We start from the raw sequence: 27,068 nt of genomic DNA, 5'->3' as shown, positions 1-27,068 counted from the left end.
TGTAGTGCATTCAATTGATTATGGGTTGAAAATGATTTGCAAATCATTGTATTCCGTTTATATTTACATCTAACAAAATTTCCCAACTCATATGGAAACGGGATTTGTATATATATATATATATATATATATATATATTTTTTTTTTTTTTTTTTTTTTTTTTTTCTACCGCTTGTCTCTTACGGGGGTCGCGGGGGGCGCTGGCGCCTATCTTAGCTACAATCGGGCGGAAGGCGGGGTACACCCTGGACAAGTCGCCACCTCATCGCAGGGCCAACACAGATAGACAGACAACATTCACACTCACATTCACACACTAGGGCCAATTTAGTGTTACCAATTAACCTATCCCCAGGTGCAAGTCTTTGGAAGTGGGAGGAAGCCGGAGTACCCTTAGGGAACCCACGCATTCACGGGGAGAACATGCAAACTCCACGCCGAAAGATCCCGAGCCTGGATTTGAACCCAGGACTACAGGAACTTCATATTGTGAGGCAGACGCACTAACCCCTCTGCCACCGTGAAGCCATACATACATATATATATATATATATATATATATATATATATATATATATATATATATATATATATATATATACAGTATATATATGTATATATATATATATATATATATATATACATATATATATATATATATATGTATATATATATATATATATACATATATATGTATATATACATATATATATATATATATATATATATATATATATATATATATATATATATATATATATATATATATATATATAATCATTTGTTCTGCCTCGAAGTTGAACCGCAAGCTTAAACGAGCACAAACTCAATCACTGCAAACCAATATGTTTGCCCTTTTCTCAAACAGGAGCGCACATTGCACCTTTTTTCTTTTTTTCTAAATTTCCTTATCAGTGACAGGCAGCTGGCTGTTTACCTTAAGTTTTTTTTTTCACTTTCAAACATTATTTCATTTCAAAGCTTATGCATGTCTAAATGTGTCTCATTTGCAGCACTTATATAAAACCATATCGGTTGGTGCGTTTGCTATGCTTGACATAAACAAATGTCATAAAGAGTAACCATGCTGCTGCTGTGTGAAAGGCACACTGTCCAGGTTGACACACCCTTATTGTTTTGGCTTCCCATGAAAACTCATTTTCACTCGTTTTCGTCTTTACTTCTTATTTCCTGTGTTCCTTAGTTGTTCTCTGGAGGTAACAATAATTTATTTCAAAATGTATAGTTGGACAAAGCCCTTCTGAAGGCAGTCAGTCAGGGAGCAGCCTGTCACAAGAGCAGCATTCACGTACTGCTCTTGCAGAATTTGATTGATATAAACTTTAATTTCCTTAAGGTGACTGGTTTACTACCTGACGTGCAGGATGACAGACTGTGGTGAGCGTAAAAGATGAGCCGCCAGCACTCCAGGGTTATGTTCATGTTGACTTAGTGGGCGGTACGGAAGCGCCAGCCGTCATAACATAAACAGGATTATGGTAAAACGTGCTCAAAGACAGTGAGTAGTAGGAGGGGACATGGGGATGTAGTGACAGTCTGATGCAAGGTGTGTTTATATCGCAGTGATTTAATGTCGCCGTCTAACAATCATATAACCTCGCACCTTTGACACACATTCCCAATGTATGCTTTTGTTTTTGTGCAAATACGTCATTCGTACCACACGTGCCAGACTTAATCCTAGTTTTTCCACCACTTCTCATTCTGACTGTGCCACTGTCACATGAAGGACTGACTACAAATCCTTTTGAGGAACTTACACAAACATAATTATTTATTTAGCTGGATAAAACCCACATAATTCTCCTATCAACCGTGGCAAGCTGCATCGTCTTGTCCCTCGAACATGGCTGGGATTAGCCGCGTGTGTGTGTGTGTGTGTGTGTGTGTGTGTGTGTGTGTGTGAGTGTGTGTGTGTGTGTGTGTGTGTGTGTGTGTGTGTGTGTGTGTGTGTGTGTGTGTGTGTGTGTGTGTGTGTGTGTGTGTGTGTGTGTGTGTGTGTGTGTGTGTGTGTGTGTGTGTGTGTGCATGTGTGTGTGCGTGTGTGTGTGTGTGTGTGTGTGTGTGTGTGTGTGTGTGTGTGTGCGTGCGTGCGTGCGTGAGTGCGTGATGAATGTGGTTTCATACCATCTTTGATATACTGATCTTCAATTAAAATGATTTGTTAGTTAAAAAATTTAAAGTAACAAAAATTGTCACACACACACTAGGTGTGGCGAAATTATTCTCTGCATTTGACCCATCACCCTTGATCACCCTCTGGGAAGTGAGGGGAGCAGTGGGCAGCAGCGGTGGCCACGCCCGGGATTAATTTTTGTTGATTTAACCCCCAATTCCAACCCTTGATGCTGAGTGCCAAGCAGGGAGGTAATGGGTCCCATTTTTATAGTCTTTGTTATGACTCGGCCAGAGTTTGAACTCACAACCTACCGATCTCAGGGTGGTCTCTTTAACCACTAGTTTAAATGGCACTTCTGTCTGCTTTTCATTTACCTTAGTACTTACGCTTCCAACATCTAAGTGCATCTCATTATTCAGTCTGTAGTCTATTGTAGATTAGGAAAATAGGTACTAATTGGAGATGGTTAAAGGGGAACATTATCACTATTTCAGAAGGGTTAAAACCAATAAAAATTAGTTCCCAGTGGCTTATTTTATTTTTCGAAGTTTTTTTCAAAATTTTACCCATCCCGGAATATCCCAAAAAAAGGCTTTAGAGAGCCTGATTTTCGCTATCTGTGAAGCCACCGTCCATTTTCCTGTGACGTCATCCAGTGATGCCAATACAAACAAACGGGTAGCACAGCAAGATATAGCGACATTAGCTCGGATTCAGACTCGGATTTCAGCGGCTTAAGCGATTCAACAGATTACGCATGTATTGAAACGGATGGTTGGCGTATGGAGGCAGATAGCGAAAACGAAATTTAAGAAGAAACTGAAGCTATTGAGCGAATAGCTATTGACGTTATTCGGCCATGTCGCCCGTAGCATCGCCGGTAAAAAAAACAAACGTTCGGGACTTTCGCATCTTGTGACACTGGATCAACTTAAATCCGTCGATTAGTAAGTGTTTGTTTGGCATTAAATTTGGGTGGAGGGGAAACGCTGGATGCAAATATAGCTACAAATGTACATACAGCTAGCCTAAATAGCATGTTAGCATCGATTAGCTGGCAGTCATGCCGCGACAAAATATGTCTGATTAGCACATAAGTCAATAACATCAACAAAACTCACCTTTGTGATTTCATTGACTTTATCGTTGGAAATACATCTGCAGGATATCCATGTCTGCCTTAGCATCGCCGGTAAAATGTGCAGACACTCCGGCACATTCAATGGGGGTCTGGCGGCAGATTTCTTTGACTTTATCGTTGGAAATGCATCTGCTTTGAGTGTGGCAGGATATCCACACAATCTTGCCATCTCTGTAAGCTTTTCGTCGGTAAAGTGTGCGGAGCAAAAAACTGACCATTTCGTCGGCTTTCCCTACACCCTCGTATTTTGAACAAATTTCGTCCAATTTCTTGCCACTTTCACATCTTTGGGCCAGTGGTGCAACTTGAATCCCTCCCTGTTAGTGTTGTCACACCCTCCGACAACACACCGACGAGGCATGATGTCTCCAAGGTACGGAAAACAGTAAAAAAAAATGAAAATAACAGAGCTGAGACGCGGTGTTTATAATGTGTTTGTAATGTGTTTGAGAAAATGGCGGCTTTATTACCTATGTGACGTCACGTTCTGACGTCATCGCTCAGAGAGCGATAAATAGAAAGGCGTTTAATTCGCCAAAATTCACCCATTTAGAGTTCGGAAATCGGGTAAAAAAATATATGGTCTTTTTTCTGCAACATCAAGGTATATATTGACGCTTACATAGGTCTGGCGATAATGTTCCCCTTTAAGATATTATATAGACTGATACTGACTTTCTCAATACATTAGAAAGACTTGTGGAGGGAATAAGTCATAGAAAAAGCTATACAATAGAATATGTAAAAGATGATGGCTCATAACTATTGTATGAGGTTAGTTTGGCCATAATATCAGTAAGGGTATGACTACAAACGCTTTAAAGATCCAACAATAATAGTTAAGAATGTTTATTTTTAACTGCATGATAACAACATTTATTTATGTGCACCCAATATATTCTCAGTGATACATGTTTGTTTATGAAGTCAGAGTGTTACAAAGGTTTTAAAACATGATACAAAAAAAAGGTTATTATTTCACTGTACACCAACATGCAGGACAATAGCATTTTTTTCCATTGCAGAGGTGATTATGGAACATACTGTAATGGTGTATTCATCAGATTTAGATTTTTTTAAGACAACTATTAAGGTATAAAACACTAACATGAACTATTAGTCCTCTGTTGGAGTGTCTTTAAACATTATTGATCTTATATTTAGATTTTAGACTACGAGATATCTTGAGTACACTGTAAAGCGATAAGTTTTTTTTTTTTCTGGCTACCATATTCTTCTTTCTCCAAACACGACGAGTTGAGTTTATACCAAAAAGTTCTATTTCGGTTTCATCTGACTACATGACATTCTCCCAATCCTCTGCTGTATCATCCATGTATCCATTTTGGTATAAACTCAACTCGTTGTGTTTGGAGGAAGAAGAATACTGAGTTGCATCCCAAGAACACCATTCCTACTGTGAAGCATGGGGGTGGAAACATCATTGATCCGTGTTAAGGAAAGAATGAATGGGGCCATGTATCGTGAGATTTTGAGCAAAAACGTCCTTCCATCAGTGAGAGCTTTGAATGGTTGACCAAATACTTATTTTCCACCATAATTTACAAATAAATTCTTTAAAATTCCCACAATGTGAATTCCTGGATTTTTTTCCCCCATTCTGTCTCTCACAGTTGAAGTGTACCTATGATGAAAATTACAGACCTCTGTCATCATTTTAAGTGGGAGAACTTGCACAATCGGTGGCTGACTAAATACTTTTTTGCCCCACTGTAAAACTGACAAATGTCCATTCTTTATTATCATAAATCATTCTGTATATAAGGTCAAATGTGTCTAGTTATCAAAGCCAACAGACTCGTGACAAATAATAAATAAAAATGTTTATTATTGTTATTAACATGTTTTGTTTTGACTGATGCGTTCACTACCTCCACTTTTTTTGCTATTTCCTACCATACTATTTTGAAGGATAAAACTGACCACGCCAAAAGGCGGCCGGTAGATAAACTTAGTGGTAAAGCAACATGAATACATTAGCTGTGTGCAACATCTCAGACCCGTACAGGCCCTGTTGCTCAATATAACAATCGGTGGAATAAGGATAAGGACGGATGCGTTTTCAAGTCAGTTGTATAAGATGCGAAACCAGAGTGTTTTACAGAACAATCAGAACACCATCTTCATCCTTCAGAAGTACTTTGGCAGGCAGGACGCCTTTATCATTGATATCGGTCATGGTCTTGCATAAACGCACACAGGCAAGGGCTCGTTTGATTGTGTTACAGTCATCGTTATTGTGCATCTTTAGGCAAGTGGAAGAGCTATAGCCTGCGTCTGCATCGACCGCGATGCATTTTATTTGCCTGCGAGGCTCGACGCGGACTTGGAGAGCACCACTGTCAAAAGTATTTCTGTCAAGTAGAGAAATTCTCCTCCCACTCTCCCAACATCATCATTGCTGAAAATTCTCAAATCTTCTATATTTTCTTTCGCTATTTGGCTTCAATCCGTCAGACTTCATCTGCCGGGCCCAATAACCCCCCCACCACCCCACCATCCCCTCCTTTTTCAGAGCACACGTCTTCACTTGGCATCTTTTCCTCCTGACATGATGTGATTTTCTCCACACTCCCTCCACCCTTCTGTCTTGCTCTCAGGCTCTCCTGCAGCCAGCGGCACCGGCACGCTGCAGATATACCTGATAGATATTAACGACAACCCCCCAGCACTTATACCCAGGGAGTCTCAGATCTGTGAGCAGATGAACAAGAATGCCAACGGTGTCAATATCACTGCTGCTGACGCCGACACTGACTCTAACGCTGGGCCTTTTATCTTCGAGCTGCCCATGTATCCTTCCAGCATCAGACGCAACTGGACAATTACGCGGATAAGTGGTGAGAGGAAATCCCAAATGATCTCCCAAAAAATGCCAATATGTATGTAAAATATATGGACACACACAAATTATAATGTTTTGGTTCACACTCTCTTGGGAATGATATACAGTGGAACCTCGATGTACAAACTTAATTGGTTCTTGAACATGATTCATGAATAGGAAAGTTTGTATATTGAACCAAATTTCTCCAAAAGAAATAAGTTAAACATGAGTAATAGGTTGCAGCCTTGACAACAGTCTTTAAGTAAAAATGTGTACACTTTGACCACAACACAAAGTGCTTTATAGTACTGATTATTAAAGGCCTACTGAAATTAGATTTTCTTATTTAAACGGGGATAGCAGGTACATTCTATGTGTCATACTTGATCATTTCGCGATATTGCCATATTTTTGCTGAAAGGATTTAGTAGAGAACATCCTTGCCCACTGGGTGTGAGTTTTCCTTGTCCTTATGCGGGTTCTTCCGAGGATGTCGTAGTCGTAGTGGTTTGTACAGTCCTTTGAGACATTTGTAATTTAGGGCTATATAAATAAACATTGGTTGATTGATTGAACATTGACGATAAAGTTCGCAACTTTTGGTCGCTAATAAAAAAGCCTTGCCTTTACCAGAAGTAGCAGACGATGTGCGTGTGACGTCACAGCTTGTAGGGCTCCTCACATCCTCACATTGTTTATAATCATAGCCTCCAGCAGCAAGAGCTATTCGGACCGAGAAAGCGACGATTTCCCCATTAATTTGAGCGAGGATGAAAGATTTGTGGATGAGGAAAGTTAGAGTGAGGCACTAAAAAAAGAAAAGGCGACGGCTCCAGGCGGCGGCAGTGTGAGCGTTTCAGATGTAATTAGACATTTACTAGGATAATTCTGGAAGATCCCTTACCTGCTTATTGTTTTTGATAGTGTTTTAGTGAGATTGTAAAGTCATACCTGAAAGTCGGATGGCTGCGGTGAACGCCAGTGTCTCTGAGAGAAGCCAATGAAAGAGCCAAGATCACAGCTGCCTTTTTTAGCTGCAGGATGAGGTCGCATAATCCACTGAAGTCGCCGGTAAGAGCCGACTTAATATCACAATTTCCCCATCCAAACACTTGCTGGTTGACGTAGAGAAACATGTTTGCTTGACCGCTTTGTGTTAAAGCTTCACAACAAACAAAGACCGGCTGTGTTTCGGTGCTAAAGGCAGCTCCAATCCACCGCTTTCCACCAACAGCATTATTATATGACGTCTCCATTATTAATTGAACAAATTGCAAAAGATTGAGCAACACAGACGTCCAGAATACTGTGTAATTGCGCGATAAAAAGAGACGACTTTTAGCCGTAAGTGGTCACAAACACGCGTCATCATACGCATCATCATTCTGCCACGTTTTCAACAAGAAACTCCCGGGAAATTTAAAATTGTAATTTAGTAAACTAAAAAGGCCGTATTGGCATGGGTTGCAATGTTAATATTTCATCCTTGATATATAAACTATCAGACTGCGTGGTCGGTAGTAGTTGGTTTCAGTAGGCCTTTAAACAAGCATAACAAAACTTTCTATTTAATAACAAAGCCGAAAAAAACACAACAAGTAACAGAACTGTCCTCCTTACGCAGCCACCCTGCTTACAAACAGACACACTCTCACTATCAAGTTAACCCTAACGGCCCGGACGATATAATGATTACAAATAAATAAAATCTACTTTACCTTCTCGGTTTGTCTTCTTTGTCTGCAGCGGAGAGGGGTATGTAGTGGGGAAGTGTAGACAAAGCTGTGGATACTTTCTGAATTTTTCAAACCACACACCGCTTAGCCTTTGCTTTCTTTGGACTCATAATGAGCTATTACAACTAAAAACATCTTGTAAAAAGGCTAAAAAGCACACAAAGTATCACAGTAGCTGAATGGATAAGCAGAGCCCGCACAATGGATGTGCTTCCAGGCACGAAATCTTTGTACAAGGACACCAAAGCATATTTTTATTCGGTCTAAGTTCCGTACAATGAGAGATTTGTGAAACGAGGTCCCACTGTACTGTACATAAATACAGTAGCAATGTGTGTAACATAAAGACATTATCACGTAAAATATTAAAAACAACTGTCATTATAACGTATTTTGGTTTTATGCTACTGCAAACCACAATCAAAATCATAGACATTTACTATTGTTAAATAGAATCCTTGTAAAGGCAGTAGTTTTCATGTGGTTTATTATAGAAATGTTTTACCTAAGCCAGGGGTTACCAACGCGGCGCCCGCAAGGACCAGATGAGTCGCCCGCTGCCCGTTTTTTTTTTCTTTTTATGAATGTATTAATCATTGCAACAAAACAATACACAACAATACCAATTCCAAAACCAAACCCAACCCAGCAACATTCAGAATAGCAATGAATAAACAGAGCAATTGAGGACACACAAACATGACACGGTACAATCTAAAAGTAGTGAAACAAAATTGAATATTATCAATATTAGTAACAATTTCAAAATAGCAGAGATTAAAAATCCCTCATTGATATTATCATAAAAAATATTTACACAAAAAATAAAAAATAAAAGAACAATGGTGGCTTACACCTGCATCGCATCTCATAAGCTTGACAACACACTGTGTCCAATATTTTACACAAAGATATAATAAGTCATATTTTGGTTCATTTAATGGTTCATTTTGGTTCATTTAATTTTTTTTTTTTTTGTGTTTTCCCCTCTTTTAAACCGTTCAATTAAGTGTTTTTTTCATCATTTATTCTCTACAAAAAACCTTCCGTAAAAGGAAAAAAAATGTACGACGGAATGACGGACAGAAATACCCATTTTTTAAATATATATATAAATTTATTTATTTAGCTAATCTTGTTTAAATTACACTTACATGTAACTTACAAATGACTATATATATATATATATATATATATATATGTAGGTGTGTGAAAAATCACAAGACTACTTCATCTCTACAGAACTGTTTCATGAGGGGTTCGCTCAATCAACCCCTCATGAAACAGTTCTGTTGAGATGAAGTAGTCTCGTGATTTTTCACACACCTACATATTGCGCTCTACTACGGTATCGAGCACTATTCTCTGGATAATCCAATCAAGACATATATATATATATATATATATATATATATATATATATATATATATATATATATATATATGTATATATAAACATTTAAAATGTAAAGTGTAAAACTGGTAGCCATTCGCATCAATCAGTACCCAAGAAGTAGCTCTTTGTTTCAAAAAGGTTGGAGACCCCTGACCTAAGCAGTTCTTCTCCTTCTTCCTGCACAGGAAACTACGGCCGCCTAAGTCTGAGATACCAAGTCTATTTGGAGCCGGGCATGTACGAGGTCCCAATAAGTGTTTCTGACTCGGGAAACCCACCCTTGTCCAACAGGTCGGTCATCAAAGTGAAAGTGTGTCCATGTGATCAAAACGGAGATTGCACTACAGCGGGTGCTGTGGCAGCCGCCGGCTTGGGAACCGGAGCCATCTTCTCTATTCTGATCTGCATCATCATTCTGCTCAGTGAGTATCAGCTGTGCCTATCACACCACACCTCGCGGCTGTGGGGCATGTCATCAACACCATCGCACACATTAAATGTGAAAGATTGTGATTGGTTAGGATTTGTCCTCCACAGCTCCCATGGATGTCTTTTCAACATGACTGACCATTTAGTGGGCGCTCTGTTTTTTATTATATTACCTACCATACTTTATTCGTATTATCAATGTCATGATCTGTGGTTCTGTTAAAGGCCTACTGAAATGAGATTTTCTTATTTAAACGGGCATAGCAGGTCCATTCTATGTGTCATACTTGATCATTTCGCGATATTGCCATATTTTTGCTGAAAGGATTTAGTAGAGAACATCGGCGATAAAGTTCGCAACTTTTGGTGGCTAATAGAAAAGCCCTGCCTTTACCGGAAGTATGTCCGCGTGACGTCACGAGTTGCAGGGCTTCACACATATTCACATTGTTTATAATGGGAGCCACCAGCAGTAAGAGCAATTCGGACCGAGAAAGCGACAATTTCCCCATAAATTTGAGCAAGGATGAAAGATTTGTGAATTAGGATATTGTCAGTGAAGGACTAGAAAAAATAAATAAATAAAAAGCGGCGGCAGTGTGAGCGTTTCAGATGTAACTACACACATTTACTAGGATAATTCTGGAAGATCCCTTATCTGCTTATTGTTTTAATAGTGTTTTAGTGAGATTTTAAAGATTGTAAAGACATACCTCGAGGTCGGATGGCTGCGGTGAACACGCAGTGTGTCAGAGAGAAGCCGAGAAGCCAAGCTCACAGCTGCCTTTTTTGAAAGCTGCTGCAGGACGACGAATAATCCACTGATGTCTCCGGTAAGATATATATCACAATTTCCCCATCCAAAAACATGCTGGTTGACGTAGAGAAAACATGTTCGCTTGACCGCTCTGCTTCACAACAAACGAAGAAACACCGACTGTGTCTAGGTGCTAAAGACAGCTGCAATCCACCGCTTTCCACCAACAGCATTGTTCTTTATAGTCTCTATTATTAAATGAACAAATTGCAAAAGATTCAGCTACACAGATGTCCAAAATACTGTGTAATTGTGCGATTAAAGTAGACGACTTTTAGCCGTGAGTGGTGCAGCGCTAATATTTCCTTACAGTCCGTGACGTCACGCGTACGCGTCATCACTCCGCAATGTTTTGAAAGAGAAACTCGTGGGAAATTTCAAATTGCAATTTAGTAAACTAAAAAGGCCATATTGGCATGTGTTGCAATGTTAATATTTCATCATTGATATATAAACTATCAGACTGCGTGGTCGGTAGTAGTGGGTTTCAGTAGGCCTTTAAAGACTCCATTAGTTCCTGTTTTCACTTCCTTGTTAGTTTTGTCACCATGGTTACTCACTGTGTTCACCTGTCTCTGATTAATCAGAGGCAGTATTTAAACATGTCTTTGTCTGTCAGTCGGTCTGGTGACATTGCTAGTTTTTTCACCCCAAAGTTCACACTGCTTCTTCATGCCATAGATCCATGCTCGTTTTCCTGTGAAGTAAGTTTTGTTTGTCGACCATAGTTTTGTCTAAGTTGTGTTTCCGCCTTGCGCCCGCCTTTTGTTTGTAGTGTTTTTTGTAGCTTCTGAGTTAAAGATTAAATCATGTTTTTACCTGCACGCCATGTCCCGAGTAGTCCGTCTTCCTTCCTGGAAGAACGACCCCGCAGAAAGCTGCGACACCCCTGTCCCCTCCACGCCCCCAACTGCCCCCCATCATGACAATCAACTGATATGGCCATAACATGCTTGTTATTGTCAAATAAACTAAGTCATTACCATCACCATTCAAAGTTTTGTTAATAGTTACCGTATATTTCGGAGTATAAGTCGCTCCGGAGTATAAGTCCCACCTGCCTAAAAAGGCATAATAAAGAAGGAAAAAAACATTTATAGGTCGCACTAGAGTATAAGTCGCATTTTTGGGGGAAATTTATTTGATAAAACCCAACACCAGGAATAGAAATTTGAAAGGCAATTTAAAATAAATAAATAGATAGAATAGAATAGAAAATACTTTATTGATCCCTGGGGGAAATTCGGCATATAAAGAATAGTGAACAACAGGCTGATTAAGTGTACGTTATAAGACGCATAAATAACCAACTGAGAAGGTGCCTGGTATGTTAACGTAACATATTATGGTAAGAGTCATTCAAATAACTATAACATATAGAACATGCTTTACTTTTACCAAACAATCTGTCACTCCTAATTGCTAAATCTGATTAAATCTTATATGTCTAGTCTTCTTACGTGAATGAGCTAAACAATATTATTTGATATTTTACGGTTATGTGTTAATAATTTCACTCATAAGTCGCTCCTGAGTAAAAGTTGCACCCCCGGCCAAACTATGAAAAAAACTGTGACTTATAGTCCGAAAAATACGATACTTTAAACCCTACATCCTCAGAAAAAAAAATATTATTTTTTCCAGGGATAACAAAAGACATCCAAGTAACTCGTGAAAAGAAACCTTATCAATATATTCCTACTTATATATTCTAAAAGGACGATTCTAAATGAACAGAGTGTTCCGTCTGCAGTCATCATTAAGGTGTGGAGGTGAATTCTGGAATTCCATACCTAGAAGAATTAATACAGTGCTATATAAATGGTGCTCACACAAAATATTGACACATCATTTAATAATAATGAATTGGATTAATATTGCGCTTTTCCGGACACTTAAAGGACTGACCTGAATTGCTAAAACCCATCATTCATTCACTCCACAGTTACAAGTGGTGGTATAGCTGAAGTACATTTGTAGCCACAGCCGCCCTGGGGAAGACTGACAGAAACATTGCTGCCAATGTTGCGGCTACAGCTCCTGTGACCACCACCAAGCATTCATTCACATTTATACAACAGTGTGGGTGACACTGGAAGCAAAGTGGTTGAATGTCCTGCCCAAGGACACAACTGCAGTGACCACCCACCCGCTTGTTATTAAATGACCGCTATGCCTCCTGAGCACTGCTGCCCAATTTGGACATGTTTACTCTAGAGTGCACACTCTTGGAGTGTCAACTTTTCAGACTAGGGGTCACCAACGCGGTGGCCGCGGGCACCAGGTCGCCCGTAAGGACCAGATGAGTAGCCCGCTGGCCTGTTCTAAAAATAGCTCAAAGAGCAGCACTTACCAGTGATCTGCCTCTGTTTTTTGAATTGTATTTATTTATTAGCAAACTGGTCTCGCTTTGCTCGACATTTTTAATTCTAAGAGAGACAAAACTCAAATAGAAAATGAAAATCCAGGGAAATATTTTAAACATTTGGTATGTACTTGTTTAAATAAATTCATTTATTTTTTTTACTCTGCTTCCTATAACTTTCAGAAAGACAGTTTTAGAGAAAAAATACAACCTTAAAAATTATTTTAGGATTTTTAAACACATATATCTTTTTACCTTTTAAATTCCTTCCTCTTCTTTCCTGACAATTTAAATCAATGTTCAAGTAAATTTATTTTTTTATTGTAAATAACAATAAATACATTTTCATTTAATTATTCATTTTAGCTTCTGTTTTTTTCGACGAAGAATATTTGTGAAATATTTCTTCAAACTTATTAGGATTAAAATTCAAAAAAATTATTCCGACAAATCTAGAAAATCTTTTGAATCAAATTTAAATCTTATTTCAAAGTCTTTTGAATTTCTTTCCCCCCAAAATTTCTGGAAAATATAGAAGAAATAATGATTCGTCTTTGTTAGAAATATAGCTTGGTCCAATTTGTTATGTATTCTAACAAAGGGCAGATTTGATTTTAACCTATTTAAAACATGTCATCAAAATTCTAAAAAATAATCTTAATCAGGAAAAACTACTAATGATGTTCCATAAATTATTTTTTAAATTTTTTCAAAAAGATTCGAATTAGCTAGTTTTTCCCTTCTTTTTTTTTTCGGTTGAATTTTGAATTTTAAAGAGTCGAAATTGAAGATAAACTATGTTTCAAAATTTTATTTTCATTTTTTTTCCTGTTTTCGCCTTTTTTAAACAGTTCAATTAAGTGTTTTTTTCATCATTTATTCTCTACAAAAAACCTTCCGTAGAAGGAAAAAAAAAATTACGACAGAATGACAAACAGAAATACCCATTTAAAAAAAAAATATATATATACATTTTTTTATTAAAGGTTAATTGAGCAAAGTGGCTATTTCTGGCAATTTATTTAAGTGTGTATCAAACTGGTAGCCCTTTGCATTAATCAGTACCCAAGAAGTAGCTCTTGGTTTCAAAAAGGTTGGTGACCCCTGCTTTAGACTAATAGTCATGTGTTGCATTTTTTTTTTTTTTCTAGAACACAGTACATTTTTACAGATAGCAAGCAATACACTGGCTGCTCTCAGTTACAGAATATCCAGGTTATAATTCTATAGTTGTGTTCCTATAAGACAATGTAAAAAGATTGTGCAACATGCACAACAATCTCTGTGCCAAATGAGTGCATCATCAATAATGGACTTCATTTAAGATTGTGTAACTACAGGCTCTGAAATTCCTTAATATGTCCTTTTCGCTCTTAAGAGTAAGGACAGACATGTTTAGCTACTTCTTTACTGTTCATCATATTCTCACAATATGACAGTGATTCTTCAAAGTCACTGGCATCTATGCAATTTGGATTTCAGAAGTGATGGGACACAACTGGTTTGCGTAAAGGGGCGTGGCTTGAAGGGATTAGATGCATGTTTTGGAGTAATATGAATCGAAACAAATTGTTCGATTATTTATTATTTTGTACAAAATTAACAGAATTAAATAATTACACTTTTTAATATTTACCTTGTATGTCCCGGCTGAGACTCAAACAATGTCTTCTGGAACAGAATACTTATATTTAAGCTTTTAGACCACCAGGAGTCAGATATTTTAGCTGCAATTTTTGTTAGTCAACAGCAAAATGTAACACCATGTCACATCTGACTGCTGATTGGTCAGTTGCTGTGAGCTGCCAATCACTGTCACTCTGTCAAGAGAAGCCAGGAAGCAAATCAGTGAGCTGGTAGGTGGTCTAAAAGGACAAATTTCATCCTGACCAGATGCCCGAACCACCTCGTCTGGCTCCTCTCGATGTGGAGGAGCAGCGGATTTACTTTGAGTTCCTCCCGGATGGCAGAGCTTCTCACCCTATCTCTAAGGGAGAGCCCCGCCACACGGCGGAGGAAACTCATTTCGGCCGCTTGTACCCGTGATCTTATCCTTTCGGTCATGACCCAAAGCTCATGACAATAGGTGAGGATGGGAACGTAGATCGACCGCTAAATTGAGAGCTTTGCCTTCCGGCTCAGCTCCTTCTTCACCACAACGGATCGGTACAACGTCCGCATTACTGAAGACGCCGCACCGATCCGCCTGTCGATCTCACGATCCACTCTTCACCCACTCGTGAACAAGACTCCTAGGTACTTGAACTCCTCCACTTGGGGCAGGGTCTCCTCCCCAACCCGGAGATGGCATTCCACCCTTTTCCGGGCGAGAACCATGGACTCGGACTTGGAGGTGCTGATTCTCATTCCGGTCGCTTCACACTCGGCTGCGAACCGATCCAGTGAGAGCTGAAGATCCCGGTCAGATGAAGCCATCAGGACCACATCATCTGCAAAAAGCAGAGACCTAATCCTTCGGTCACCAAACTGGAACCCCTCAACGCCTTGACTGCGCCTAGAAATTCTGTCCATAAAAGTTATGAACAGAATCGGTGACAAAGGACAGCCTTGGCGGAGTCCGACCCTCACTGGAAATGTGTTCGACTTACTGGCGGCAATGCGGACCAAGCTCTGGCACTGATCGTACAGGGAGCGGACCGCCACAATAAGACAGTCCGATACCCCATACTCTCCGAGCACTCCCCACAGGACTTCCCGAGGGACATGGTCGAATGCCTTCTCCAAGTCCACAAAGCACATGTAGACTGGTTGGGCAAACTCCCATGCACCCTCAAAAACCCTGCCGAGAGTATAGAGCCAGTCCACGGTTCCACGACCAGGACGAAAACCACACTGTTCCTCCTGAATCCGAGGTTCGACTATCCGGCGTAGCCTCCTCTCCAGTACACCTGAATAAACCTTACCGGGAAGGCTGAGGAGTGTGATCCCACGATAGTTGGAACACACCCTCCGGTCCCCCTTCTTAAAGAGAGGAACCACCACCCCGGTCTGCCAATCCAGAGGTACCTCCCCCGATGTCCACGCGATGTTGCAGAGTCTTGTCAACCAAGACAGCCCCACAGCATCCAGAGCCTTAAGGAACTCCGGGCGGACCTCATCCACCCCTGGGGCCTTGCCACCGAGGAGCTTTTTAACTACCTCAGCGACCTCAGCCCCAGAAATAGGAGAGTCCACCACAGATTCCCCAGGCATTGCTTCCTCATAGGAAGACGTGTTGGTTGGATTGAGGAGGTATTCAAAGTATTCCTCCCACCTATCCACAACATCCGCAGTTGAGGTCAGCAGAACACCATCCACACCATACACGGTGTTGATAGTGCACTGCTTCCCCTTCCTGAGGCGGCGGACGGTGGTCCAGAATCGCTTCGAAGCCGTCCGGAAGTCGTTTTCCATGGCTTCCCCGAACTCCTCCCATGTCCGAGTTTTTGCCTCCGCGACCGCTGAAGCTGCACAACGCTTAGCCTGTCGGTACCTGTCCACTGCCTCCGGGGTCCTTTGAGCCAAAATGACCCGATAGGACTCCTTCTTCAGCTTGACGGCATCCCTCACCGCTGGTGTCCACCAAGGGGTTTTAGGATTGCCGCCCCGACAAGCACCAACTACCTTGCGGCCACAGCTCCGATCAGACGCTTCGACAATAGAGGTGCGGAACATGGTCCACTTGGACTCAATGTCCAGCACCTCCCTCGTGACATGTTCAAAGTTCTTCCGGAGGTGGGAATTGAAACTTTCTCTGACAGGAGACTCTGCCAGACGTTCCCAGCAGACCCTCACAATGCGTTTGGGCCTCCCAGGTCTGTCCGTCATCCTCCCCCACCATCGCAGCCAATACACCACCAGGTGGTGATCGGTAGAAAGCTCCGCCCCTCTCTTCACCCGAGTGTCCAAAACATGAGGCCGCAAATCCGATGACACAACTACAAAGTCGATCATGGAACTGCGGCCTAGGGTGTCCTGGTGCCAAGTGCACATATGGACACCCTTATGTTTGAACATGGTGTTTGTTATGGACAAACTGTGACGAGCACAAAAGTCCAATCACAGAACACCACTCGGGTTCAGATCTGGGCGGCCATTCTTCCCAATCACGCCTCTCCAGGTTTCACTGTCGTTGCCAACGTGAGTGTTGAAGTCCCCCAGTAGGACAAGGGAATCACCCGGGGGAGCACTTTCCAGTACTCCCTCGAGTGTACCCAAAAAGGGTGGGTACTCTGAACTGCTGTTTGGTGCGTAAGCACAAACAACAGTCAGGACCCGTCCCCCCACCCGAAGGCGGAGGGGGGCTACCCTTTCGTCCACCGGGTAAAACTCTAACGTGCAGCCTTTGAGCCGGGGGGCAACAAGAATTGCCACCCCAGCCCGTCGCCTCTCACTGCCGGCAACGCCAGAATGGAAGAGGGTCCAGTCCCTCTCGAGAGAAGTGGTTCCAGAGCCTTTGCTGTGCGTCGAAGTGAGTCCGACTATATCCAGCCGGAACTTCTCCACTTCGCGCACTAGCTCAGGCTCTTTCCCCCCCAGTGAGGTGACGTTCCACATCCCAAGAGCTAGCTTCTGTAGCCGAGGATCGGACCGCCAAGTCCCCTGCCTTCGGCTGCCGCCTAGCTCACATTGCACCCGACCTCTATGGCCCCTGCTATGGGTGGTGAGCCCATTGGAGGGGTGACCCAATTTGCCTCTTCGGGCTGTGCCCGGCCGGGCCCCATGGGAACAGGCCCGGCCACCAGGCGCTCGCCATCGTGCCCCACCTCCGGGCCTGGCTCCAGAGGGAGGCCACGGTGACCCGCGTCCGGGCAAGGGAAATCTGGGTCCATGTTTTTTCTTCTTCATAGAGGTCTTCGAGCTGCTCTTTGTCTGATCCCTCACCTAGAAGCTGTTTGCCTTGGGAGACCCTACCAGGGTGCATAAAGCCCCTGGACAACATAGCCCCTAAGATCATTGGGACACGCAAACTCCTCTACCACGATAAGGTGGCAGCTCAGAGAGGAAGTGGGTTTCAGTAGGCCTTTAAATGAAGATTTTGTGTGTACTATACGGGCCATCACCACGGAGACACTCTCATTTACTGCACATTGATGTTATCATGCTCCTACTTGTGTTTTCAAAGATGCAGGAGACATGTACCACTTTGTATGGGCATTTTAGACACAGTCCTGCATTGCATCTACATTGACACCTCTATTATTTTTCACTGCCGAAGTTTCGCTCATTAGAGGCTTAAAGTTTTTTTGTTTTTTTTTATATAACCAATGTTTTAATAATAATAATAGAATAACATTTATTCTATGAAAGAACAAACGTCGCTAAAACTTCACAAAAAAAACAAAACATTAAATGACATCAAAACGCATTTATATAATTTGTTTTAATCCGAAAGGGACAAGAGGTAAAAAATGGATGGATGGAAGTCCCTAAAATCCTCTAGCAGCTATAAAACTATAAAACAGTGTTGCTGAATAGACAATATGTCTAATCGTTTTTATTTCTGACCGTCCAAAATGTTGACACACACACTTAGGACGAAGGATTCTCGTCCGTCCATCGTCTGTCTGTGCAGCGTGAGCACGGATCCGACAGCCGTGTGTGGAACTGTCAGCTCGCAAAACGGTTAATTAATCACATTGCCCGTGCTAAATAATTATATTAGCCTCTTCTCCTCCCAGTATTGTGGGCATTTTGATGAACAGAATATATTTTGCATATTAAAGAAGACAGGCTTCACGGTGGTAGGGGGGTTAGTGTGTCTGCCTCACAATACGAAGTAGTCGTGGGTTCAATCCTGGGCTCTGGATCTTTCTGTGTGGAGTTTGCATGTTCTCTCCGTGACTGCGTGGGTTCCCTCCGGGTACTCCGCCTTCCTCCCACTTCCAAAGACATGCACCTGGGGATAGGTTGATTGGCAACACTAAATTGGCCGTAGTGTGTGAATGTGAGTGTGAATGTTGTCTGTCTATCTCTGTTGGCCCTGCGATGAGGTGGCGACTTGTCCAGGGTGTACCCCGCCCTCCGCCCGATTGTAACTGAGATAGGCACTAGCGCCCCCCGCGACTCAAAGGGAATAAGTGGCAGAAATGGATGGATGGATGAATCTCCAAGGTTTCTCATTGTTATCCCACTGGCTTGAGTTTTTCCTTGCCCTGATGTGGGACCTGAACCAAGGATGTCTTTGTGGCTTGTGCAGCCCTTTGAGACACTTGTGATTTCGGGCTATATAATTAAACATTGATTGATTGATTGATTGAAAATGGATTGCACGCCTTAATCTGCTCACTTAACATACGCAATCAACTTTGCACTCATTGTTCTAGATCACCTTTGATTGTGATATCAGGTGTGCACATGTTTTAGTACATGCAAACCTTTAGTAAATCACGCCCTTATTGTTTTTCGTCAAAGCAGGAAGTTTTCTGGTTTTAGTGGCTGTCCAGTCCAAGATCAGTGTGAAAGAGTTGTCGGAACAGTTTTCTGACTGTTGTCAGTATTGTCATGTTACCTCTGGTGTAAATATCAGAAAGCGATAAAGAAGGCGGAGTAGTTGTTCAACAAGGCAAGAACATGTCCATGACAAAATAAAGGCAGTAATCCTAAAGTGTAGTGTTTTATACAAACCCCAATTCCATATGCGTTGGGAAATTGTGTTAGATGTAAATATAAACAGAATACAATGATTTGCAAATCCTTTTCAACCCATATTCAGTTGAATGCACTACAAAGACAAGATATTTCATGTTCAAACTCAAAAACGTTATTTTTTTTTGCAAATAATAATTAACTTAGAATTTAATGGCTGCAACACGTGCCAAAGTAGCTGGGAAAGGGCATGTTCACCACTGTGTTACATCACCTTTTCTTTTAACAACACTCAATAAACGTTTGGGAACTGATGAAACTAATTGTTGAAGCTTTGAAAGTGGAATTCTTTCCCATTCTTGTTTTATGTAGAGCTTTAGTCGTTCAACAGTCCGGGGTCTCCGCTGTCGTATTTTACGCTTCATAATGTGCCACACATTTTCGATGGGAGACAGGTCTGGACTGCAAGCGGGCCACGAAAGTACCCACACTCTTTTTTTACAAAGCCAAGCTGTTGTAACACTGAAATAAGCAGGGGCGTCCATGATAACGTTGCTTGGATGACAACATATGTTGCTCCAAAACCTCTATGGACCTTTCAGCATCAATGGTGCCTTCACAGATGTGTAAGTTACCCATGCCTTGGGCACTAATACACCCCCATACCATCACAGATGCTGGCTTTTGAACTTTGCGCCTGTAACAATCTGAATGGTTATTTTCCTCTTTGATCTGGAGGACACCACGTCCTCTGTTTCCAAAAACAATTTTGAAATGTGGACTCGTCAGACCACAGAACACGTTTCCACTTTGCATCAGTCCAATATTAGGTAAGCTCGGGCAAAGCCAAGCCAGCAGCGTTTCAGAATATTGTTAAAAAATGGTTTTGGCTTTGCATAGTAGAGTTTTAACTTGCACTTACAGATGTAGCGACCAACTGTAGTTAGTGACAAGTGTTTTTATGAAGTGTTCCTGAGCCCATGTGGTGATATCCTTTACACACTGATGTCGGTTTTTGATGCTGTACCACTTGAGGGATCCAAAGTCCGTAATATCATCGCTTACGTGCAGTGGTTTCTCCAGATTCTCTGAACTTTTTGATGATTTTACGGATTGTAGATGGTAAAATCCCTAAATTCCTTGCAATAACTTGTTGAAAAATATTTTTTTAAAACTGTTCGACAATTTGCTTACAAAGTGGTGACCCTCAAGCCATCTTGGTTTTTGAATTACTTAGCATTTCATGGAAGCTGCTTTTATACCCAATCATGGCACCTACCTGTTCCCAATTAGCCTGCACACCTGTGGGATGTTCCATATAAGTGTTTGATGAGCATTCCTCAACTTTATCAGTATTTATTGCCACCATTCCCAACTTCTTTGTCACGTGTTGCTGGCATCAAATTCTAAAGTTAATAATTATTTGAAAAAAACAATGTTTATCAGTTTGAACATCAAATATCTTGTCTTTGTAGCATATTCAATTGAATATGGGTTGAAAATGATTTGCAAATCATTGTATTTGTTTATATTTACATCAATCAATCAATGTTTATTTATATAGCCCCAAATCACAAATGTCTCAAAGGACTGCACAAATCATTACGACTACAACATCCTCGGAAGAACCCACAAAAGGGCAAGGAAAACTCACACCCAGTGTCTAACACAAATTCCCAACTCATATGGAAAACGGGGTTTTTTACATCTTTCAAAAGTATGATGTTTGTGTTGTCTTTGCAGGCATGGTGCTGCTGTTTGTGGTGTGGATCAAGCGCAGGGAGAAGGAGAGACACATTAAACAGCTGCTCATTGACCCGGAGGATGATGTCAGAGACAACATCCTGAAATACGATGAAGAGGGAGGGGGAGAAGAGGACCAGGTGAGATCCCAGGAGAAGAAAGTCACATGCTCTCCAATCTGACCTCTTGTACCCTTATTACATCTGTGTCACCCTCTGGATCTGTAGGACTACGACCTGAGTCAGCTGCAGCAGCCTGACTCGTTGGAGCACATCATCAGCAAGCCTCCAGGTGTCCGCAGGGTGGATGAGCGGCCCATCATCCCTGAATCCCAGTACCCAATCCGACCAGTCGTGCCCCACCCCGGAGACATCGGGGACTTTATCCATGAGGTAAACACACCTGGACACGAGTGACCTGTTCACATGATTGTGTATAGATTGTTGCCCTTTCAGCAGCCTGGCCTTTCACTTGCCATCGATCTTGACATTTAATATGATTACAATTTCCTCTTTAATAGGCAATGGCTGGCATGGCCACGAAAAGACACAATTTGGCTCTCATAGCATGGGGCTTTACATTTCCACATGCACAAACAAACACAAACCTAAAATGTCGGCACTTTGATGCGAGAAAATGCTGATTGACAGACTTGTGACAGCATGTTCACACTCGAGAGGTGTTGGCAGCTGTTCAGCTTTGATCCATTCAACCTTGTCTCTCATTCACACACACACACACACACACACTCGCCTGATCCCGTTCCAGCAGCCTAGTAAAACACAAGCATCAACAAATACACGACGTTCCTGCCACCCACTGGGTGCCAGGAAATAGAGACCAGTCGGATTTACAGTATATATTTCTATCCGTCGCCTCACCATGTATTCTCGTGAAGTGGATGGAACCCCGTCACCTGACAAACCTTTCTGTAGATAGTCCTGCTTTGTCATTCTTGGAAGCAAGTGCTATTCAGGGATGTTATTTGCGCTGTTTATCCACACCTACTAAATGTAAAAAAAACACGTTCGATTCAGTCATTGCAGTATGACTGTTGTAGCCTGAGCTTGCTCTGTCCATTTTCATTCATTGTCAGCTACTGTTTATCTTCAAACCTTTTTTCTTTCGTCAAGGCAAGCGATAGCCAACATTCTTGTGGTGGAAAAAATACTTTCTCTTCTACTGTTACCCCATAACATTATTTTAGTTTTAATGAGATTTAAAGGCCTACTGAAACCCACTACTACCAACCACGCAGTCTGAGAGTTTATAAATCAATGATGAAATCTTAACATTGCAACACATACCAATACGGCCTTTTTAATTTACTAAATTGCAATATTTAAATTTCGCGAGAAGTATCTTGTTGAAAACGTCGGTATGATGACGCGTGCGTGTGACGTCTCGGATTGTAGCGGACATTTTTTTCCAGCCCGATCCAAGCTATAAGTAGTCTGCTTTAATCGCATAATTACACAGTATTCTGGACTTCTGTGTTGCTGAATCTTTTGCAATTTGTTCAATTAATAATGGATGCGGTGTATTGCAGCTGCCTTTAGCCACACAAACACAGCCGGTGTTTCCTTGTTTACATTCCCTGAGGTGAAGCTTTACTATGGAACAGAGCGGTCAAGCGAACATGGTTCCCGACCACATGTCAACCGGCAGGTTTCAGTGAGAAAATTGTGGTAATAAGTTGGCCCTTACCGTAGATATGAGCGGAGCTTGCGTCTTCCTGCAGCTGCGGACTCTCTTACCTCCTCCCACCAGACACACTGGCGGTCACCACACCCTTGGATACACCCCTCGGACATTCAGGTACCACTAGTAACACAATAAGCAGATAAGGGATTTTCCAGAATTATCCTCGTAAATGTGTCTAATAACATCTGAATCACTCCCACCGCCCTCGCCTTTTTTTTTTTACTAGTCCTTCACTCTCCCTATCCTCATCCACAAATATTTCATCCTCGCTCAAATTAATGAGGAAATCGTCGCCTTCTCGGTCCGAATCGCTTTCGCTGCTGGTGGCTCTGATTGTAAAATATGTGAGGATGTGAGGAGCTCCACAACCCGTGACATCACGCGCACATCGTCTGCTGCTTCCGGTACAGGCAAGGCTTTTTTATTAGCTACCAAAAGTTGCGAACTTTATCGTGGATGTTCTCTACTAAAGCCTTTCAGCAAAAAAATGGCAATATCGCAAAATGATCAAGTATGAACAAGTATGATCATTTTGCGATATTGCCATATTTTTGCTGAAAGGATTTAGTAGAGAACATCCACTATAAAGTTCGCAACTTTTGGTGCTAAGAGAAAAGCCCTGCCTCTACCAGAAGTCGCAGACGATGACGTCACATATTTGATGGCTCCTCACATATTCACATTGTTTTTAATAGGAGCCTCCAACAAAAAGTGCTATTCGGACCGAGAAAACGACAATTTCCCCATTAATTTGAGCGAAAATGAAAGATTCGTGTTTGAGATTATTGATAGCGACGGACTAAAAAAAAAAAAAAAAAAAAAAAACCTGATTGCTTTGGGACGGATTCCGATGTTTTTAGACACATTTACTGGGTTAGTTCTGGGAAATCCCTTTTCTTTCTATTGTGTTGCTAGTGTTTTAGTGAGTTTAATAATACCTGATAGTCGGGAGGGTGTCTCCACGGGTGTCTTGACGCCGCAGCGTCTCAGGGGAGTCGACGGCAGCTATGGACGGCACAAGCTTAGCTTTTCTCCGGTAAGAACTGACTTTTTAACCACAATTTTCTCACCGAAACCTGCTGGTTGACAAATGGTCGGGATCCATGTTGGCTTGACCGCGCTCTGATCCATAGGAAAGTTTCACCTCCAGGAATTTTAAACAAGGAATCACCGTGTGTTTGTGTGGCTAAAGGCTAAAGCTTCCCAACTCCATCTTTCTACTGTGACTTCTCCAATATTAATTGAACAAATTGCAAAAGATTCAGCAACACAGATGTCCAAAAAACTGCATAATTATACCGTTAAAGCAGACAACATTTATCTGTGTGTGTGCGCAGCGCTCATACTTCCTAAAAACCCGTGACGTCTTGCGTACACGTCATCATTACACGACGTTTCAAAGACGAAACTCCCGGGAAATTTAAAATTGTAATTTAGTAAACTAAAAAGGCCGTATTGGCATGTGTTGCAATGTTAATATTTCATCATTGATATATAAACTATCAGACTGCGTGGTGGGTAGTAGTGGGTTTCAGTAGGCCTTTAAGGAAAGTCTGTTTTTGTCAAACCATCTTCTTAATTTGTTAATTTTTTTGTTATATTTGTATTAGTATATATTTATATATGTATTTTGTGTGTTCTCTCCTGAACAGAACTCAGACATATCATTTGCAAATATTACTAGTTTTAAGTGCTTTGTAATGTTACAAATGTAATTTATAAAAATTTGGAACAGTTTTGAAACCAATACTCATACCTGTGCTACGCTACAGGATTTATTTAGCTTTGTAGACGTGTGTTCACCTAGCTTCACATATGTTTTGTCGTTGGTTAAGTAGCTTCTTACCGAGTTCAATACCAACCCTCTGATGCCATACCGTTGTAATTTGTTGATTAAAACATTGTGATGCTTTAGTTAGATCCATAAACACTGCATCGGCACACTATTGCGTTGGTAATTTCTTCCGTAATTTCGATTAAGGCCATCGATGTTGAAATATCAGCTTTGTATCCATTTTGGTTGTCTGCGAATATTCTATATTTGTTCATTGAGTTGTCCAATCTGTTATTAAACAGTTTTTTTTATAATTTTTGAAAATTGAGGAAGTAAAGAAACAGGTCTATAATTAAAAAATTGGTGTTTGTCTCTAAATCGGTACAACTTTAGCTTTTTTCACTTTGAAGAGGAGCTATTAAAACATAGGGTCCTTTATAATTGTTGTTTGTCTAATCATGGTATGTTGGTTGGTGTGTGGGATTTCTCACAGAATTAGTTTTGGACCACTGCTAAATTTTTACTAATGACTTACACCAGACCTGGGCAAATGCCACATGCGGCCCGTTAAGTCTTTCAGTCTGGCCCGCCGTACATTCCCAAATATTTTTTTTGGATCTTTAAGATGGAAACTGTAGCTGCCATTATGATGTGCAGGGATTTTTCAAATGACCGTAAATCTTGAACTATACAACGTATTTCAAAGGTTGGAATCTGTGCTTTTGCATGACATACTAGTTACTATTGTAATGTAATTAGTTACTATGGTAATCTAAGTCACAGCAGTTTAGACGAGGAACCAAGCAGTGTGGGTGGGAAGCGTTTTCACAGTGTTTCCAGAGTGTTTTCAAATGTGGGTGTCAGGGACAGACGTGGAAGTAGATTTTTACAACAAAGTTCTAAAACTTAGTGATATATCAGATTTATCAGATAATAGGTGGGTTTTTTTTTGTTTGTTTTTTTAGTTTTTTCACGTTCATACTTCGCTGTGTTTGTTAGAATTTGTTGCGTTTCGCTTGATTGTAAAATATGTCGATCAACGTTCATATGTTGTCAATATACAGTGTTTTATCATTCATAGTTAATATTGTAAACTCCGCGTTCTTTATTTTTATGTACATTCTGGCTCATTCAGAAAAAAAAATTTGAATTCCATTCTGTTTTTAAGGCATTCAATCAGACATTATTGTGAGGTTTTGTATTAGTTTTTCTAAAAATAGATATACCGGCCCCCAGACACATTTTTTTTTCTAAATTTGGCCCCCGAATCAAATTAATTGCCCAGGCCTGACTTACACCGTATAGCTCCGTCATAACAAAATACGTGGATTATTCGACTGTACACTTTACTGCTAGCTCATGCCATGAATTAAACCAAGTTTTGTCAAGCCAGTTGAAAGTAATTTATTATTGGATAAGTGCAAGAAAAATGAACATTAGTATATGTAGAACTAAGAGTATTGTTTTATGGTATAAATTGGCTTCTACACTGAAACTTACTTGTCCATAGCCAGTAAGCCCATACAACAGGTAAACAAAGCAAAATTGCTGGACATTGTCCTATCACGGGCTGTGCATAAACATACAATAATTAGCAAAACAGATGGTGGTATTGCAGTCCCGAGAAAGTGTTCTTCCTATGTACATTGTAGCATCCTCTAAATCAGTGGTACTCAACCTTTTTTCAGTGATGGACCCCCTGTGAACATTTTGTTAATTCAAGTACCCCCTAATCAGAGCAAAGCCTTTTTGGTTGAAAAAAAGAGATAAAGAAGTAAAATACAGCACTATGTCATCAGTTTCTGATTTATTAAATTGTATAAAAGTGCAAAATATGGCTCATTTGTAGTGGTCTTTCTTGAACTATTTGGAAAAAAAGATATAAAAGTAACTAAAAACTTGTTGAAAAATAACAAGTTTTTCAATTATAAATAAAGATTTCTACACATAGAAGTAATCATCAACTTAAAGTGCCCTCTTTGGGGATTGTAATAGAGATCCATCTGGATTCATGAACTTAATTCTAAACATTTCTTCACAAAAATATCAATATTTATGGAACATGTCCACAGAAAATCCAGCTGTCAACACTGAAAATTGCATTGTTGTATTTCTTTTCACAGTTTATGAACTTACATTCACATATTGTTGAAGTATTATTCAATAAATTTATCTATAAAGGATTTTTGAATTGTTGCTATTTTTAGAATATTTTTTAAAAAATCTCACGTACCCCCAGGGGTATGCGTACCCCCATTTGAGAACCACTGCTCTCAATCCTTAATTTTGTGTCACTTGGATTATTGCTCAACGGTATGGTCACCCACAGCTGAAACAAATGTTGTTAAACTACATATTGCTGAAAACAGTGCTGCTCGACTTGCTCT

General features: G+C 40.7%; 1 protein-coding gene across 1 annotated transcript in view; it reads left to right on the top strand.

Annotated features, from left to right (window-relative positions):
- Nucleotides 1–27,068, top strand: part of LOC133555082 (cadherin-4-like) — a 669,978-nt gene that overhangs the window by 633,474 nt on the left and 9,436 nt on the right. The window contains exons 14-17 of the mRNA XM_061904548.1: nt 5,903–6,142; nt 9,447–9,683; nt 21,204–21,343; nt 21,431–21,595. Coding sequence (XP_061760532.1) covers nt 5,903–6,142; nt 9,447–9,683; nt 21,204–21,343; nt 21,431–21,595 — 782 coding nt within the window. The remainder of the gene's footprint in view (nt 1–5,902; nt 6,143–9,446; nt 9,684–21,203; nt 21,344–21,430; nt 21,596–27,068) is intronic.

This window comes from Nerophis ophidion, linkage group LG06 (assembly GCF_033978795.1).
Source record: "Nerophis ophidion isolate RoL-2023_Sa linkage group LG06, RoL_Noph_v1.0, whole genome shotgun sequence".
NCBI classification, from domain to species: Eukaryota; Metazoa; Chordata; class Actinopteri; order Syngnathiformes; family Syngnathidae; genus Nerophis; species Nerophis ophidion.
The sequence above is the reverse complement of the archived record's forward strand: the minus strand, read 5'-3'. Positions and strand labels throughout refer to the sequence as shown.